Below are 18,992 nucleotides of genomic sequence, written 5' to 3' on the forward strand. Positions count from 1 at the left end.
ATTGTACTACAAGAAATATCAAAGTGATCGAGTGGCAAGTGAGCCATCCCCTACCTCGTGTAACATGTAGCCTGTGGTTCAAGTCACCTAGGTGCAAGCCTTGACAGGTTTTTTAGGAATTGGATGGTTCATCCGGCTTGGTGGTTCAACCGCCAGTTTAAGGGGTTGAGCATCGGTTCATTCGCTCAGACCGGAAAGTGCATCGGTTGGCAATCAAACCATTACAAGCTTCAACATAGTCCACCCCAAATTCTAAAATGGTAAAAGAACGTAAGTATAAAATGAACTTATATCTTTAAAGATTTGCATCTTCTTCACTTATTATAACTAGCTGAAGAAATACATTTCCCCTGAGAAACCATTACTTAGAGTGGAAGGAGATGCAAGGATAGTAGCTAACTAATATTCATATTAGGAACTTCCGAGGTTTATATGGCCGTTCTCAATCATCCACTTGAGGCTCCAGTGGTTCTGAGCACATCTGTAAGCCCAATACGCCCATCCAAAAGTGGCACGCCTGTACACATCTATTTGAGCTTTTGCAAATCTCTGGTAGTCTTTCTTTGATGCTCCACTTTTTGCCCATTCTGCGGTCCATTCCCCTACAAAATTCACCACCATCATATAGATCTGTATGGCAAATAATTCTAAATCCATGATTGTGTTATAAGCAATAAATATGTGATTCATACTTACCTACAAAACTGAGAGGGCCATTGGAAGTGGTAACAGCACTGAGGTCTGAAGCTCTCTGGCTATAGATGAAATCAATATTCTGTTGTACGTTCATGTTGTTAAACATATCTGAGAAGAGGCTGTAGTAATGCACATCGATCACTACACGATTAAGGCCCCTGGCGAAGTCCAGGAGCTCCTTGGAGTCAGCAGGCCCCAGTCGGTTCGATAGGATCACATAAGCATTTGATGTGTACTTCCTCACGGCATCGTAACCAGCTTTGTAATACTTCTTAAGATCATTGAGTGTAACTCCTGGAGCCAGAGGCTCATTCATCAACTCAATGGATGCTAGACTCGGGTTGTTGGCATATCTGCCCAAAAATCAAGTCTGAACCATTTAAGGCAATGGCCAAAAAAATAAAAAAAATGTTAAGATAAACTTTATTTTAGCTTCTGAAACCTTGCTGCTAGGAAGTCTATGACTGCAACAGTATCTTGAATATTGGAGTCTCCCCATTCCTGAAACCCATCTCTGGTCCCACTATGATCGTTGCCATTTTGTGAACCTTGAACTGCATGCAGATCAACTATAATCTTCATGCCGTTGTTCCTGCAAAATTAGTGATTACCCAGAAATATTATGAACATATTGAATGGTGGCTAAGAGGATGGTTGGAGATGGAGTTGTATGGCTGTTTTTCTTTCACTTACTGTGCCCATGTGAAAGCATTGTCCAAGGCCTTTAAGGAGCCCCCCACAAAAGGCTTTGGTGGTGTTGGGTCGCTCGCTATCCACCACCCAACTGGAATCCTAACCGCATTCAGACCATTTGATGACAAGAATCTGAAATCCTCATTAGTGATGTATGCATTCCAGTGATCCTGATATTAAGAGGTTTATGCTTTTATTATGATCAAATGCTTTACTGATGATTGTGATAAAAAGTATTCATCAGTTAAATGTTCTTGCTAGGCTTGTTGGAGAAATCATATTTGAATCCTTACCTGCATGACTTGAGGGGCTCTGTCTGGACCATAGCCATTAGTGATTTGGTATTCTCCTTGTAAGGTCCGGACTATCTTCATTTGGAAGACGGATGGATTATTGTCATCCCAACCTGAGCCTCCATAGTCTGCAGTCACCAGCCCCGGTTTTGCCTGATTATTGAATAAAAGCCCAGTAATCATGAGATCCACAAGCATTTATTCCTAGAACTGGTAAATAATTCAATTGACAACTGAAACTAACTTGCTATTGTTGAATACCTGCAAATTAGCTAGCTATTACTATAGCCCCGGAGATAGGAGAGGAGGTGGATCCTAGTTTAGAACTGAGACCTAATGTGAACTGGGAGATTGAAACCAAGCCTAAGGTTGATTGGCTAGCAACTAATTTCGGTTAAACTTCGACTTTTAGTTTGAATTGATCATGAATTAAATTTTATTTCACTCAGAGACACCTGTAAGAACATGTACCTCCATTATTGATATCACCAGTCACTATACGATTGTACATGGAACATGCGTGTGCCAGAGGCATGTAGCTGAGGAAGACAATCCAAATTCTTGTTCAGGCAAGGGGAAGATGGTAAATGCAATAACCCTCCATTTTTCTTATCCTAAATGGACTAAGGATGATATTTATATTAAGTAGGTCCCAGAAATGGTTGGTTAAAAACTGTGCTCCCATGTTTGTATTGCTACTATCAGCTAGATTAGCCCCTTTTTCATCCCTGAATGGAGCTGAGGATACAGTAAAAAAGGCAGATGCTGGGACCAGATCATAGATCTTTATATTATTAGTCTAACCCTCAGCTTATCAGGTTTTCACATGTATGGGCTTGTTCTCTAGTGTTCTACACAATACTACCATTTTTTATGGGGTGTTTAAGAGCCCAAAAGAGTGAGGAAATGCCTTGTGCCCTGAAATATACAGTTTTAGGATGGATAGGACACCTGGAGGAAGAGGCCATTTGATGCTTTTATGCGAACTCGATTTTGATCGTCGTTCTTCTTACTATCTGAAATGTTTCTGAGTTCCCAGGGGAATTTAGAACCGATACCACTTTGTTTCCTTTGCCTTGATTTTCTAGTCCAAAGAACTGTTTGTTAAACACTCTGAGATTGAAAGTTGACTTATTGATCCTCCACAACTGCATCATATAGTGGAAAAGCAAGGATTGTTAACAATGAGGAAGAATTGAAAGATGGTTATATATGGTTAAAAGAACCCAACCCTGAAAGTCTCCCAGCCAGAGGGCGAGGTGCGGTTGGCAACAACATCTGTCCCACCCCCATTTTCAGCGGCGAGATACTTCTGCAGCTTCGTAGACATGAACTGCACTTGAGTTCCATCCTACCAAGGATCACAATAAAGAGCCATATGTTATTGATGAAATGCAAAATTAAGCAGTAAGAAGCCCCTTTTCCTTGGTTAGTGCCGCATTTATCAACACAAAAAGGGGAGATAAAACAAAATTAGTGGCCATAGGTGTTTAATGATGCATGGCTGGTCTTAGGAAAATGAAGAAACTGTACCAAAAGATCTTGATTGGGTATCCCAGCAAAGAGTTCAGGTTTCATCCATCCCTCTGTAACAAGCCAATTTCCTAGATTCACAGCTTTAACTGGCAAATAAGGATCTGCACCCTGTGCAAACAAAAGAGTGGGGACCCATGATGAAAAGAGATAGAAAGCCCACACACATTTCACGTACAAGCAAGAACTCATTTGTCACTCTCTTCCTGGAAACTGAGGAGAGTTCGAGTCGAATACATACAGAAGGCAAGGGCTACAAATGGTGTAGGATGATAATGATTAGTAAATATTGTTCACACAATATTAATTAAGGCATTTGGGAAATAATGACTGGATTGTATTTTAGGGTTTGTATCACTCGCTCTTCCACTGGGAAATCTCATTTTTCTAGAAGGCATGCATCACAAATTTTGGCCACAAATAGAAGTTGGACACGGAATTAGTGCAAAAATGAAGATAACTGAGAATCCCAATATGCATTTAATGGGAAATTAGTAGCCGAGATTATGATTTCCAAGGATTTATTCAACTGGATCAGCAAAATTCTACACGTCCCACCCAGTTTGGGAATTCTGGGTCTAAGATTCCACACTATAATGATTTGAGTTTTGAAGATGGGAGTCAGCGTTAGAATTGGGTGGCGAAATAACCTAAGTTGAATGAGTGGAAGAGCAGGCGGTGAAGACATTTAGTGATCATAAACCTCAATTTGTATCCTTCGATATAAGATTGGAGACACAGGGAGGGAGGCACACAAAATGGACATATGTATGGTTTGTAGAGAAAGAATTTGCTGTGGGTTGAGGTTTAATGATGGCTGTTTCCTACCAACCTAAAGTAAGATTTGACAGGGGCTATGATAGCTCCATATAGGCTGTATTGGGCTCTTGCCACTCCCTCCACTCAGGTTCTATGCACACTAAAGACATGAGCACTCAACAGACACATTATTGGGGAATCCAAAAAGGGACTCACACCACCCCCCAATCATAGCTTTTCTGTTACCTCTCTGCTGTTCTTATGAATCAAGTCCATCAAAACACTATTCACCTTTGCATTGCACTATCTCATGGAAAACCTGGACTTCATGCAACAGACTTAACATGAGATGGTGCTATGTGACTCATCTAATCAAACTCCAGGATTGAGTTTCAAAGCAACTCTTCAAGTGGTGAAAGTTTAGTCATATCATTTACTCCGCAAGAAATCCACACATGACAACCATATCCTAGTAACCCCAAAATTTAGAAGACTACAGAGGTGCATTATCAAAGTAGGAAAAGCAAAATGAAGGAAGAAACAACATGGAGGTTCTTATAATTTTAGCCGGGGAAAAAGGGGAACATGGTTAGAAAAGTACCCGACTGAGCAGGGGCTTCATTTGCTCCCTGTAGCCATCAAGAACTCGCCCTCACATACCACCTCATCTCACCTCCTACATATGCCTTCCCTTCCATTTTTGCAATTCCAAACCGTTTTTGATGCTTAACCAGAGTCATTCGCATAACCAAAGTGTCTCCTGCAATGACTGGTTTCTGGAACCTCACTTTGTCGATTCCTGCAAAGAAGAAATTCTCACGAGAGCCTCCAACTTCAGGTTGAAGCATAACCAAGCCCCCAACCTGAGCCATTGCCTGGACCCACCAACCACTTTCATCAGCAATTACTAGAGGCACATGTAATGTATCCAAATCCAAACTTGATAGAAACAGGGTTGTAAAAAGAATTTAACAATAACAATTTTAGCAATGCTGCAATGGGAAAAAAATCAGAAATAAAGACACTCTTTTGAAGCTAGAAGTATTAATTGGGACATGATGAAAGAAACTAGTCTAAAGATGGTTTTTCCATTTGGAATGAGGACAAATGACTGCACGTATTAGCAGGAGAATTTTAATTCAAATTGAAGAATATGATAGAACAATGTTACATTATAAAAACTGCCTCTAGATTTCTATTTGTGAAGTAGGCAGATATTATACGGTGATGCACTTTGGAGAACAAACACTGCAATGGGTATAAAACTCAGTGATTTGGTTATCCCTAGGGAGATCTGAGGCATTGTCTACTAACAAACAAAATAAAAACAAAAAGGTCCCACAACCAAATGGTTATGAAATGTAAGGGAAAAGTTGAGACCAAAATTTGATAGCTGGTTCTGCCCACTAAAATGAAAATCCTCATTTTAGTTTAGAGATTTTATAAAATTAGCACTTTGCTATTGATTACACTTTTCTATCCCATTAATGTGTCCTCAGACTTCTGTGCAGGAGGTTGCAATTCAGTCTCTTTACCAAAGTCTGACAGTCAACTCCTGTGCACAGAAGCACAAACTAGTACAATAAAGCAGTAAACTGTGGAGCCTGTGCAGGCCTTGATTCACCTGGAAGATGCACCCTTCATCCCCAGGTCAGGTAAGGCCTGAGCAAGCTCCACAGTCATAGATCATGGGTCTCTCCTCTATTCCCTACTGAAAATAGCAGCCCAAAGAGCTCTATTCATACTTATTTTTTTTAATCATTGAGGAATCTTCAATGATCAAGCCCTTAGGATGTTCCATGGAGACCCAAACCTAGGGTTGCAGATCATGCCTGCAACAACCAGCACCGGGTAAATCAAGGTATTTAACCAGCAGTAGGATTCGAAACTAGGACCATGCACCTCTACTACACATCCAAGCATTCATAGTTATATTGTATCGAATAAGCTAAAACTATTATTCATTCTCATCTATTGAACTAGTCAAAGCTAAAAGAGGAGCATGTCTTAGATGTGTTGATAATTTTATGGTGAGAATCATACTTATAGCAACCTGGCCAAATTGGGAGAATCTACAGGTATTATTCTTGGTCAATTTACTAGAGAATCAAATAGTCAACTAACATTAAGAACTTTTCATATTGAGAGAATATCCATGTGATATCCCACATGGATAGAGGAAACAATTCTTAGCATCACATATGTATAAATTTTTCTTAATCATATAAATATGTTTTAAAGTAAGATCCCATTGAGCCTAGAGCGGATAATATCTACATAAGAAAGAACAAGTTGTTACAAATGGTATTAGGGCCAATTTACAACCCTGATGTGGGCCTTTGTTCGTTTGGTCTTTAAAGGGATGTCTATCTATTTGGCCCACGATCCTATGGGACATGATAAGGATGATGAGTGACAATTCTACAAAAACATTAACTTCTATTACAGATGATCAATAAGTAGAATCAGAATAAGTGATTGCTGGGATTCATGCCAGAATGTACACTTTTCACTTTGAAGAGAGTGCCCAAAAACATATTTATTCCGATGCAAAGGGGAAGAGCAACAACTATAGGTCAACAAAAAGAAGAGGCAGGTTATCTTCATCAACTTACAGAAATTTGTGGTAAAACCAATTGTGAGATAATGATATGGATGTCCCAAAATAAAGGAGTCGCAAAGCAATATATTGGAGTGATTATGAACTTGGGGGAAGAAATTATCTTGTTGCACTGATTATGAATGAAATATGTGGCTATATATATTATGAGGTATGCTATGCTATTGAGTGTTGATTGCAAATAACCATTTAATGGCAAAATTAGCAATGGATACCAAATTGGAATCATTTGCAGTTGCTTTCGAACACCCAGCTTCAAAATAATTTGGAGAATTATATTGTATGAGCAGAATGTTGAGAACAGGGAAAAAAATTGCAAATTGACATGGCTATATCAGAAAGTTGAGTGACAAAATAAGTGAACACAACATTATAGCTAGGTGAATATGGCAAAACAAAAGAGTGATCTGATAGGGAATAACATATAGAGTGCTGGACTCTAATAAACTGATACAGAGCACTGAAAACCTATGATAATCTGAGTGTAAGAGGACAAGGATGAAAGAAGTATGAAGATTTGAAATCAGCAATAAAAAAGCCTGAAGCTCCTGATGAGATGCAAGTCATATGGCAATAACATGAAAACAAAATCCCAAAATCAAAAGAAGGAAATCATCAACTCATTAACAAAAGGAAAAAGAGCACTCCTAAGTCCTATGTATTAAAAGCTGAATAAGTAGTGCCACAAAAGGGTACCAGGAATTATGATATGCCAATCAGAGTATAAGTGTGATGTCAACCATGCATTGGACATAAATGAACTGTTATATTTGGCATGGAGTCATAGACAAGGAAGTAAGACATTTCATTTAGCACCACATGTAGAATGCTATTGTTAGTTGCGCTCCATTCCTGTTGCCTAACAAAAAGTAATAAGAAGCAAAAGAAAAGAAGTGCAATGTTTAATAGCATTGTATAACTAATGCTAAATCGAATGTCTTACTTCCTTATTCATAACAAATAAAAAAGTTTGTTTATATCTAATGTATGGTTGACGTGCCAAGAATCAAGTAAAAGCTTAAAAATACCACCTCTGATGTCCTCCCTCCCACCACTCCTCCCCCAATTAAGTATCAATTAACAACCAATGAACTTCAATGCCAAAATTTTACAAGTCAATGAACGAGAAGATAAATTCTTTGAGCCTTCCTTTGCACCCATTTGTTTATCTTAACATTTTAAGAACAGAAAAGCTTTGAATCCCAGCTATTAGGCTATGTCCATCTTTGTCAACCTTTTAGCTCTATCTAGATCAATGTCTTGCCTTAACAAGTTAAGCAAATGAAAAAGATTATAGTGAATGTACAAATATTTCTTGTATCTTTTTTGTCCTTCAAGAAAGGGGAAAAGGACAAGCTTGATTAGGATTGGGGTGTGCAACACGCTGAGAATCTGCAGCCAAATGGGATCTTTGGGACTCAGTTAAAGATCATAAGATCATCATCCACATTCAAAAGGAAGAGATAAATTCTTTGCCAATTTCTTCGCAACTGTTATAAAAAAGCCCACCTAGCGTATCTAAAACCAACAATATAACCTTAAATTCCAATTATTTGGGCTCAGTTACATTGGAACAACAGGATTTGTTTTTTCCAAGATATGGGAAAAGGGATCAGCTTGATTATGAAGAGGGAATGAAACTTCCAGAGCATCTGTAGCCAAAAAGTGCTTGATTCACTTGTAGGCTCAATTAAGATAATGGACTAGTAGTCTGCTCAGTTCAAGATTAGCTGGATAATCTGCACATTCTTTTTGTTCTCCGAGGATGAGTAATGCTATTTTGGGTAATTGTGCTTGTAATCAGCCATGGGAGCTCGAAGCTCCAAGTGGGAGGACAGTGGATGGAGATAGCCCCCTCTGAGTCAGACTCAACACTTCTACGGGAGATGTTAAGATCTCAACAAATTTGAAGACTACTCCTCATGGCCCACAGTTAGCACATACAATAATAAAACTGCATACAAACCATGCACGACCTCTTATTCATGTCAATCTAATGGTCAGATAACTCCCAAGGATCTCAGCTGATGAAGGAAAGACTTTGATTTTCCAGAAGGAAGCAAAGAACAATGTATACCTAATTCCTAGTTTCATCTGGATTATCCAACAAGGAGCCTGTCCTAATGGAGAATAGTAACTCAGTTAATGGGTTGATTCCTGACTGTCTGGGTTTCTTGTCAATTCAAGAATGCTAAATACTATTCATGTTCTCTGTTATAAGAAATTCTACGGTAAAGCTCCATCATGAATCATAAACCAATAACCATAACACTAGTTTGAGATAAGTTGGTAAGTGACTGCATCATATGTTTTCCAAAAACTGTGTACCCCACTTTTAGAGCTGAAGCTAATCCCTCCAAAGATCTTCGTAACACTTAGAACATGTCATACAAATATAACTCATGCAGCTATTGTTAATCATCATTCTGATGTTCCCATAAAATATACCCAATTATAAAATAAAAAGAAAAGACAATGAGTTAATTGACTGATTGTAAAATTCACCCAAGGCTATGTCTACTTAATGACAGTCAACAAACTTCACTAACAATGAAAATTTACAAAAATATGAAATTCTCCTAAACCTGCAAAAATGAAATGTATAGTCAAAACACCAACAAGTTACTCCAAAGTGGCCAAGAGTCCAAAATCAAGGAAATTATTAAAAGACCTTGGGATATAATGAATTCAAAGCCAAAGTTGAACTGGACAATAATAATGATTTTTATTCTCATGTGGCAACCTAAGAAGAAGCTTTCACTTAAAAGCTTCAACAATTGGGAACATTAGACTTAAAAGGGAAAAAAAAGAAGAGAAAAGAAAGATTGAGGCAAATCCCAATGGGAGGAATCCTGTGACTAACATATATAATTAAGGGGACCCAAGTCCTTAGAGCCCAACCATTGCTTATTCAACGTGCACAAATATGTCGAGTTCTTTATTTTTCAAACATTTTCTTTTATTTTCTAGTAAATTGAATTCAAATGAAGAACATAAAGTTTGGCAATAAGCAAATTACCTCAACCATGAGCACACCAGGCATAATTGGCCTCTCAGGGAAGTGCCCAGGAAAGAAGTTATTGTTATAGTCACATTCTTAATTGCTATTGCTGAGATCCCTGGGTTGTACTCAATCACTCTATCCACTAAAAGAAACGGAAACCTGAGATACAACCAAAAACAAAATTGCCAATACGACTGCAAAGTAATGAGAGAAAAAGAAAAGAAAAGAAAAGAAAAAAGGAAGACTGCAACTTCAAGCTGAGTTTGATTGTCGAGAAAATGTAAGGTTTAAGCTGAATTTGATTGTCGAGAAAATGTAAGAATAAATAAAATAGGACATTAGACTGAAATTTTCCATCTTAGCCTAGAATCAACTATTCGGCTTAGTTAAGCTGGGTTTAGCATTTTCATAAACCAATATAACACACAAAAATTCAAGATTTTATTTTTCTTTCCTTCTGCTTTCCTCCCTTTTCACATCAACCAAACAGAGAACAGCAAAAAATAACCAAAGGGAAACTCAAATGCATGAAACCACGAATACAGAAACTCACCTGTGCGGTAAAATTTCCCGTATTTGATTAATATCCATCACCGTAGGAAATGCTGAATATGCTACAGAACAACCATAACAAAAAACAGAAAAAATTTGAACACAAAACCTAACAGAATAGAAAAACAAAAGAATCAATGCAGAAATGCCGGAAGAAGAGCATACTCTTTTCGACGGGAACGTCTCCTTTACCAGCGTCGAGAGAAGCGCAAGCGATGAAGGTGGATCGAGGATTGGATTGAAGAGAAAGAAAGCGAGGGGCAGAGAGAGAAACGGTGAATGTAGAGGGTCGGCGAGGAGATAGAGGGGAAGGAGAAGTGAGAGGAGAGAAGAGAGAGTTGGAAATGGTAGCCATTTTCCGAGAGGGAAAGAGGGAGAGAGTAGAGAGGACGGTCGGAGTGAACGACGCGAAAGGGATAGTTTGTGTGTTGAACACAGCGGAGATTTCAAAGACTGCCCTTTTTTCATTTCATCAGTTTCCACTAACAAGACCTTCAGCTACCTGCTCTCTGAAATTTGAATGGGAAAATTGTGTTTTCAATCCGGCTAGTAACGTCCTCCTGCCACTCGAAGTTAAACGTTAAACTCAAAATGCAATGAAAAAAATGATATTATCTTTAAAAAAATTCTTAAAATATCATTAACTATTAAATGAAAAAACTAATTGGTCACCTACCTTTGTCTCTTTTCTGACTCTTTTACAATTTTCTCGTCTATTTATTAGGATTAAGTTGAATTTCCTAATCATTTTTTTCCGTCAAATTAAATATGAAAAATAAATGATTAAAAATTATTATTATTAAATGTATTTTTGAAGTAAATAACTTTTAAATACCTCATCAAATATTACTCTTTTTTTCAAACTTACATAATATATAATAAATATTTTTTAAATACCTTGAAAATTTACATAATATATAATAAATATTAATCTTTATTTCAAATTTATATTATTTCTCGTATATGTTAAACAATTTTTAAACACCTCATAAAATATTAGTATTTTTTTTTATTCTAACTCTTAAATCAGACATCATCAAATATTATTTTTTTTTTCAAACTTATAGGATATATAATAAATACTTTTTAAATACCCTAGCAAATTTTTTTTTCTTACTTACAAAATAATAAATATGTTTTACATTATTTCTTATATACATTAAATAATTTTTAAATACCTTATAAAATATTTTTTTTCTAACTTGCAAATTAAACACAGAGTGTTTATTATTTCTCATATTATTTCGAAAATAATGTAAACACATATTTCTAAGATTAAATTGCCAAACTTTCAATAATTTTGAAAGTGTAAACAGGGTAATTGAAAAAATTAAATTCTTCAATATATTCAAAATTTCTCAAATCCAAAATTACATAATTGCTCCCCACACTAATCCTAAATATTTTTAAATAAATATTTAAATATTTAAAACTATTAAAATAAATATTTTCTTATCAAATCAATTTTTTTTTAAAGTAATAAGATAAAAATCATGAAATCTTCAAAACTATAATTATAACAAATATTTTTAATTTAAAACTAATTTCATAATTTAAATTACTATTTTAAAAAATAAAAATGTTACAAAAATAATTTTTGTTTATTTTAATTCCATTTAAATATGATTTTTTAATCTCTATTTATAACAATAGAATTATGTTTATAAAGGCAAAATAGTATATATATATATATATATATTTCATTTAGTTTACTTAAACAATTCAAATATGATTGATTTTAATTTTATTTCTTATATGTTAATTTCTGTAGGAAAAGTATTAGTGATATAGTTTGGTAAATAAATAAAATATCAACAATAATCTTAATGTCAAGTTCAAGTTATTTAAAAATCGTACAAAACTTATTAGGAGTTTTGTATACCCTTATACATTTGACACATTTTTCTTTTACAATTAATGTAATACTTTTGTATAATAGTGCAAATTTCATATCCCTCTTAAGTTTTATGTTCATGTAGGTGTATTAAACATGTTTTTAATAATTTGGTTGATAAAATGGTGGATGACTTAAGGTCAATTTTTTTTCCCCAAATATCATTATTAAGGAAAGCATTGGAATTTTCGTATGAGAATTAAATAAAATGCATGATATAGATATACAATTCGTGGGTAATAAGAAAAATAAAGGAATGATTCATAATAAATTGAAATCTTTCATAAAATATAGCTTTGTACACCCTTGTATACTTAGTACATTTTCCTTGTATACTTAGTGTAATGCCCTGGTACAGTGACATAAATTTCATATACCTCATAAGTTATGTATCTACATAGGTGTATTTAATCATATTTCCAATGATTTAGTTGAGAAAATGGTGGATGATATAGGGTCAATTTTTTTCCCCAAATATCATTACTAGAAAAGTATTGGAATTTTCATGTGAAAATTAAATAAAATGCATGATATAAGTGTACAATTTGTAGGTAATAAGAAAAAAAAAATGATTTATAATAAATTGAAATCTTTCACAAAATGTAGTTTTGTACACTCTTATACATTTAGTACATTTCTCTTATATAATTAGTGTAATACCATTGTACCGTGACATCATAAATGAATAAATGAAATTTAATTATTTTTATTATTTTCATATAAAAAATAGTATTAAACAAGGTTTTCAATTTTTATTTTTAAAAATAGTTTTTATTTTTTAATTAAACATATTTTCAAAAAGAGATAATATAGAAAATAAAAATTATTTTAAAAAATAAAAATAAAAACTAAAAAAATAAAAATAGAAAAATATTTTTAAACCAAACTCAAACATAATCTATAAAATTTTTAACTACTTATTTTCATCTAAAATGAGTAAATATACTTTTCAACCCTTTTATATAAGAAAAATTCAATCTCTACCATGTATTGATTTAATCTACTTTTAAAATTAAGTCATACAAAAACATTTTTATTGGGTATTTAAAATAAAAACTCTCAATTCATCCTCTTTATTTCTTTTTCTTTTTCTTATTTTAATAAATTTTCAATTAATTTAAATAATTAAAAAAATCTTTAGTAAACAAATTTACAATATTTCATATGACTTATTACTAAAAATCATGCTCAAAAAGTTATTAAAATAAGGAAGGAAGAAAATTTTTTAAAAATTAAACTTTTTATTTTATAATAATAAAAAAAAACTTTAAAATACTTTTTAGTACAAAAAGAAAAAGAAAATAGTGAATATGTTTGTTTTAAATATTATTTTAATAATTAAATTATTTACTTCTAAAATGTAAAAGGTAATCTTTATTTATTTAAATTAACATTTTTTAAAAATTATTCCCAAAAGTAGTCTTTAAATCATTAATATAATTTTTGTTTATTTATAATTTTAAATAAAAAAATAATGTTGATTTTTCAATTATTTATAAAAGAGTTTAAAAAATAAAAAAAATGGTTAAATAAGAGAGAATTTGATGGTAGTGACATCAGGCATGCGAAGAGTGGTAAAATAAAAATAAGAATGAGTCAAAAGGGTATTTTTATCCATTACTATTTCATATATTTGTAACGGGTGATTGAAGGATTTTTATCTTAATTATCAAATCCAATTGGGTTAAAAACATAATTCTCCCGATTTGGAAGCTCATCAATATTATAAATGGTTGGAGAACGTCACTCAACTGATTTTTATTTTTATTTTCTGTCATTTAAGTAAATTAGAGAGGACCATTTATTTAATGTGGAAACCGTGGAGGTGGCATTCGGAATTTAAAGCTTTGTATGGTTGTTCTCAATCGTCCACTTGTTAAGCCCAATTAATTAAAATAATAAAAGTGGTTCTACATTTTTAGACACCATTATGATTTAATTTAGTGTTTTAATAGACAAAGTTTTTGGAACTAGAAATGTCATTGAACCAATAACTTTTCAATGAAGGGATTGATGGTCAAATAAGTTATATCATAAATATATAATTATTATATTATATATAATTAAAAAAATAAGAAATTAAGAATATATATATATAAAATTAAATTTTTTAATAATATTGCTTATTTAAAAAATTTTGATATCTCAAATTAAATGATGAAGATAAATAAAAATTTATTAATATTTAAAATTTTATTAGATAAAACATATATACTATTTAAGTATTATGATATATTTTAAATGACAGAAAAATTATAATATTTAATTTTATCATATATCTCATTATTTTCAAATTTAAAAATTATTATATTAAATAATTTATATTATTTTTATACTTATCATTATATAATAAATATAACATGAAGAATGTATATTTATTTAATGGTTTTATATGGTGGAAATGAAAAAAAAAATCAAAGTTTATATTATTATTTTATTAATTGTACTACAAGAAATATCAGAGTGATTAAGTGGCTTAGTGAGCCATCCCTCCCTCGTGTAACATGTAGCCTGTGGCTCAAGTCACTTAGGCGCAAGCCTTGACAGGTTTTTCAGGAATCGGACGGCTCATCCGGCTTGACAGTTCAACCATCGGTTTAAAGGGTTGAGCATCGGTTCATTCACTCAGACCGGAAAGTGCATCGGTTGGCGGTCAAACCATTACAAGCTTCAACATAGTCCACCCCAAATTCTAAAATGATAAAAGAACAGAAGTATAAAACGAACTTATTATATCTTTAAAGATTTGCATCTTCTTCACTTATAATTATAAGTTATAACTAGCTGAAATACATTTCCCCTGAGAAACCATTACTTGGAGTGGAAGGAGACGCAAGGATAGTAGCAAGCTAATATTCATATTAGGAACTTAAGAGGTTTATATAGCCGTTCTCAATCATCCACTTGAGGCTCCAGTGGTTCTGAGCACATCTATCTGTAAGCCCAATAAGCCCATCCAAAAGTGGCACGCCCGTACACATCTATTTGAGCTTTTGCAAATCTCTGGTAGTCTTCCTTTGATGCTCCACTTTTTGCCCATTCTGCGGTCCATTCCCCTACAAAATTCACCATCATCATATACATCTGTATGAAAAATAATTCTAAATCCATGATTGTGTTATAAGCAATAAATATGTGATTCATACTTACCTACAAAACTGAGAGGGCCATTGGAAGTGGTAACAGCACTGAGGTCTGAAGCTCTCTGGTTATAGATGAAATCAATATTCTGTTGTACGTTCATGTTGTTAAACATATCTGAGAAGAGGCTGTAGTAATGCACATCGATCACTACACGATTAAGGCCCCTGGCGAAGTCCAGGAGCTCCTTGGAGTCAGCAGGCCCCAGTCGGTTCGATAGGATCACATAAGCATTTGATGTGTACTTCCTCACGGCATCGTAACCAGCTTTGTAATACTTCTTAAGATCATTGAGTGTAACTCCTGGAGCCAGAGGCTCATTCATCAACTCAATGGCTGCTAGACTCGGGTTGTTGGCGTATCTGCCCAAAAATCAAGTCTGAAGTATTTAAGGCAATGGCCAAAAAAATAAAAAATAAAAAAAATGTTAAGATAAAACTTTATTTTAGCTTCTGAAACCTTGCTGCTAGGAAGTCTATGACTGCAACAGTATCTTGAATATTGGAGTCTCCCCATTCCTGAAACCCATCTCTGGTCCCACTATGATCGTTGCCATTTTGTGAACCTTGAACTGCATGCAGATCAACTATAATCTTCATGCCGTTGTTCCTGCAAAATTAGTGATTACCCAGAAATATTATGAACATATTGAATGGTGGCTAAGAGGATGGTTGGAGATGGAGTTGTATGGCTGTTTTTCTTTCACTTACTGTGCCCATGTGAAAGCATTGTCCAAGGCCTTTAAGGAGCCCCCCACAAAAGGCTTTGGTGGTGTTGGGTCGCTCGCTATCCACCACCCAACTGGAATCCTAACCGCATTCAGACCATTTGATGACAAGAATCTGAAATCCTCATTAGTGATGTATGCATTCCAGTGATCCTGATATTAAGAGGTTTGTGCTTTTATTATGATCAAGTGCTTTACTGATGATTGTGATGAAAAGTATTCATCAGTTAAATGTTCTTGCTAGGCTTGTTGCAGAAATCATATTTGAACCCTTACCTGCATGACTTGAGGGGCTCTGTCTGGACCATAGCCATTAGTGATTTGGTATTCTCCTTGTAAGGTCCGGACTATCTTCATTTGGAAGACAGATGGATTATTATCATCCCAACCTGAGCCTCCATAGTCTGCAGTCACCAGCCCCGGTTTTGCCTGATTATTGAATAAAAGCCCAATAATCATGAGATCCACAAGCATTTATTCCTAGAACTGGTAAATAATTCAATTGACAACTGAAACTAACTTGCTGCTGTTGAATACCTGCTAATTAGCTAGCTATTACTATAGCCCTGGAGATAGGAGAGGAGGTGGATCCTAGTTTAGAACTGAGACCTAATGTGAACTGGGAGAGCTAGATTAATCCCTTTTTCATCCCTGAATGGAGCTGAGGATACAGTTAAAAAAGAAGATGCTGGGACCAGATCATAGATCTTTATATTATTAGTCTAACCCTCAGCTTATCAGGTTTTCACATGTATGGACTTGTTCTCTAGTGTTCTACACAATACTGCCATTTTTTATGGGGTGTTTAAGAGCCCAAAAGAGTGAGGAAATGCCTTGTGCCCTGAAATATACAGTTTTAGGATGGATGGGATACCTGGAGGAAGAGGCCATTTGATGCTTTTATGCGAACTCGATTTCGATCGTCGTTCTTCCTTACTATCTGAAATGTTTCTGAGTTCCCAGGGGAATTTAAAACCGCTACCACTTTGTTTCCTTTGCCTTGATTTTCTAGTCCAAAGAACTGTTTGTTAAACACTCTGAGATTGAAAGTTGACTCATTGATCCTCCACAACTGCATCATATAGTTGAAAAGCAAGGATTGTTAACAATGAGGAAGAATTGAAAGATGGTTATATATGGTTAAAAGAATCAACCCTGAAAGTCTCCCAGCCAGAGGGCGAGGTGCGGTTGGCGACAACATCTGTTCCACCCCCATTTTCAGCGGAGAGATACTTCTGCAGCTTTGTAGACATGAACTGCACTTGAGTTCCATCCTACCAAGGATCACAATAAAGAGCCATACGTTATTGATGAAATGCAAAATTAAGCAGTAAGGAGCCCCTTTCCCTTGGTTAGTGCCGCATTTATCAACACAAAAAGGGAAGATAAAACAAAATTAGTGGCCATAGGTGTTTCATGATGCATGGCTAGTCTTAGGAAAATGAAGCAACTGTACCAAAAGATCTTGGTTGGGTATCCCAGCAAAGAGTGAAGGTTTCATCCATCCCTCTGTAACAAGCCAATTTCCTAGATTCACAGCTTTGACCGGCAAATAAGGATCTGCACCCTGTGCAAACCAAAGAGTGGGGACGCATGATGAAAAGAGATAGAAAGCCCACATACATTTCACGTACGAGTAAGAACTCATTTGTCACTCTCTTCCTGGAAACTGAGGAGAGTTCGAGTCGAATATATACAGAAGGCAAGGGCTACAAATGGTGTAGGATGATAGTGATTAGTAAATATTGTTCACACAATATTAATTAAGACATTTGGGAAATTATTAGGCAGTTTAGTATGGAAGTAGCAGAATCTTTTAAGACCATGAAATTTTCTTGTGTTGGGAACATGAATTAATCTAATAAAATCTCATTCTTGATATACCATTTTATGGTGTGAAAGGATTATAAGGAAGGAGAAATACGAGGGTATTGGAAAAAGTTGAGGTCAGCCTCGAGCGAGTCAAGTCGTTGGAAATTGATACAGGAGACCTCAAGCAGCCAAGCTTGACAAACTCTTCTTCTACGTCAATCTCTCCTGTTGTTTCTCTTCCACTTGGTACTCTTTGAATTATTTACATGATTGACTAGAATGAAGTCAACGGAAATATCTGTTCTCACTGTTGTCAGTAAATGTACCTACTGTGAGAACTTAAAGTCTGGGTGTTGGGTTTGGAGTGCATTTAACCCTTATCTTAAAATCATACCCAGAAACTGAAACGTGTAAATATGTGGCAGTGTGTACCTCTTTGCCAATTCACTCACAGCACGATTGGTGGAGGACAGTAGTACCCAATACCACGGAAATGAAAAAAGCAAAAGCTATGCATGTGGGTCAAATATAGGGCGGAGAGACCTATGATGTGGAAGTGGGACTGCCAATATTCAAATTCGACCATTGCAATCCGACTTTATTTTGAGTGTTACCATGCCCATGCTTTTGTTTATACTTCGGCCTTTGAGATAGCGTCACTTGAGGATTGGCCTACCTAGAACTTTCAAATTGGGGCATGGCTTCATTGGCTTGTGATGCAGCTGAATGGAAGAGCAGTTTTGTGTAGGTCCATGGACTCCTAGAACTAGGTATCAAAAACAAGAAAAGAGAATAAATCATCCCAATATATGTTATATCAAAAAATTCATCCCCGCTGCTAAAATCTCTTCAAATAAGACTACAAATTTTTAAAATAAATAAAATTAGAATATAAAAAAAGTTTTTGACTTCTTTACCACAACGTATTGTCACAACAATTTACTAGAAATAAGAATTTGTCATTTTGGTGTCCTTTTTGGCAAGGGAAGAAAAAGGTGGATTTTTTGCTCTTTACATTGCTTTTTTTTAAGAAAAAATATTGATGATACCAAAATTAGGTATCCACCTATTGGGTACCCCTAGAAGAATATAACTTGTCTCGATATCACATCAAAAAGGCAAAAAAATCCTTATAATACCACCTATCAAGGGATTCCTCTTTAAATTATCACTTGATTATCAATAAAGTCATACCGACAAGACCGTATTTTCCTATTAAATTATCACTTAACTATCAATAAAGTCATACTGACATGATCGCATTTTCC

General features: G+C 34.8%; 2 protein-coding genes and 1 non-coding gene across 3 annotated transcripts; all 3 read right to left on the reverse strand.

Moving 5' to 3' along the window:
* Positions 1-267: 267 nt before the first annotated feature.
* LOC100241293 (probable glucan 1,3-beta-glucosidase A) lies at positions 268-10,212 on the reverse strand. The gene is given in 12 exon segments (XM_010648580.3): positions 268-602; positions 697-1,049; positions 1,139-1,288; positions 1,390-1,559; positions 1,683-1,835; positions 2,634-2,689; positions 2,692-2,830; positions 2,914-3,033; positions 3,216-3,326; positions 4,576-4,773; positions 9,614-9,757; positions 10,152-10,212. Coding segments are annotated over 10 exon segments (1,464 nt in total). The 5' UTR covers positions 4,597-4,773; positions 9,614-9,757; positions 10,152-10,212; the 3' UTR covers positions 268-411.
* Positions 4,613-10,505, reverse strand: LOC104878354 (uncharacterized). Its single transcript, XM_010648585.1, has 4 exons — positions 10,316-10,505; positions 10,152-10,212; positions 9,614-9,757; positions 4,613-4,913 (listed from the first exon to the last, which is right to left on the reverse strand). The coding sequence occupies exons 1-4, from the start codon at positions 10,503-10,505 to the stop codon at positions 4,613-4,615; spliced, it is 696 nt and encodes a 231-aa protein (XP_010646887.1).
* Positions 10,506-14,759: 4,254 nt separating this feature from the next.
* On the reverse strand, positions 14,760-17,709 carry LOC100854753 (probable glucan 1,3-beta-glucosidase A). Its single transcript, XR_009466211.1, has 8 exons — positions 17,369-17,709; positions 17,067-17,186; positions 16,787-16,984; positions 16,189-16,341; positions 15,896-16,065; positions 15,645-15,794; positions 15,195-15,547; positions 14,760-15,100 (listed from the first exon to the last, which is right to left on the reverse strand). It is a non-coding gene; the product is annotated as a probable glucan 1,3-beta-glucosidase A (transcript).
* Between the last annotated feature and the right edge of the window lie 1,283 nt (positions 17,710-18,992).

This window comes from Vitis vinifera, chromosome 7 (assembly GCF_030704535.1).
Source record: "Vitis vinifera cultivar Pinot Noir 40024 chromosome 7, ASM3070453v1".
NCBI classification, from domain to species: Eukaryota; Viridiplantae; Streptophyta; class Magnoliopsida; order Vitales; family Vitaceae; genus Vitis; species Vitis vinifera.

What these genes read in the sequence shown, in the direction of transcription:
- LOC104878354 (XM_010648585.1), bottom strand. Translation starts at nt 10,505, where the DNA reads ATGGCTACCATTTCCAACTCTCTCTTCTCTCCTCTCACTTCTCCTTCC. An exon ending in AGACGTTCCCGTCGAAAAGA is followed by an intron (nt 10,213 to 10,315) that starts GTATGCTCTTCT and finishes GTTGTTCTGTAG; the next exon opens with CATATTCAGCATTTCCTACG. An exon ending in CGGGAAATTTTACCGCACAG is followed by an intron (nt 9,758 to 10,151) that starts GTGAGTTTCTGT and finishes GTTGTATCTCAG; the next exon opens with GTTTCCGTTTCTTTTAGTGG.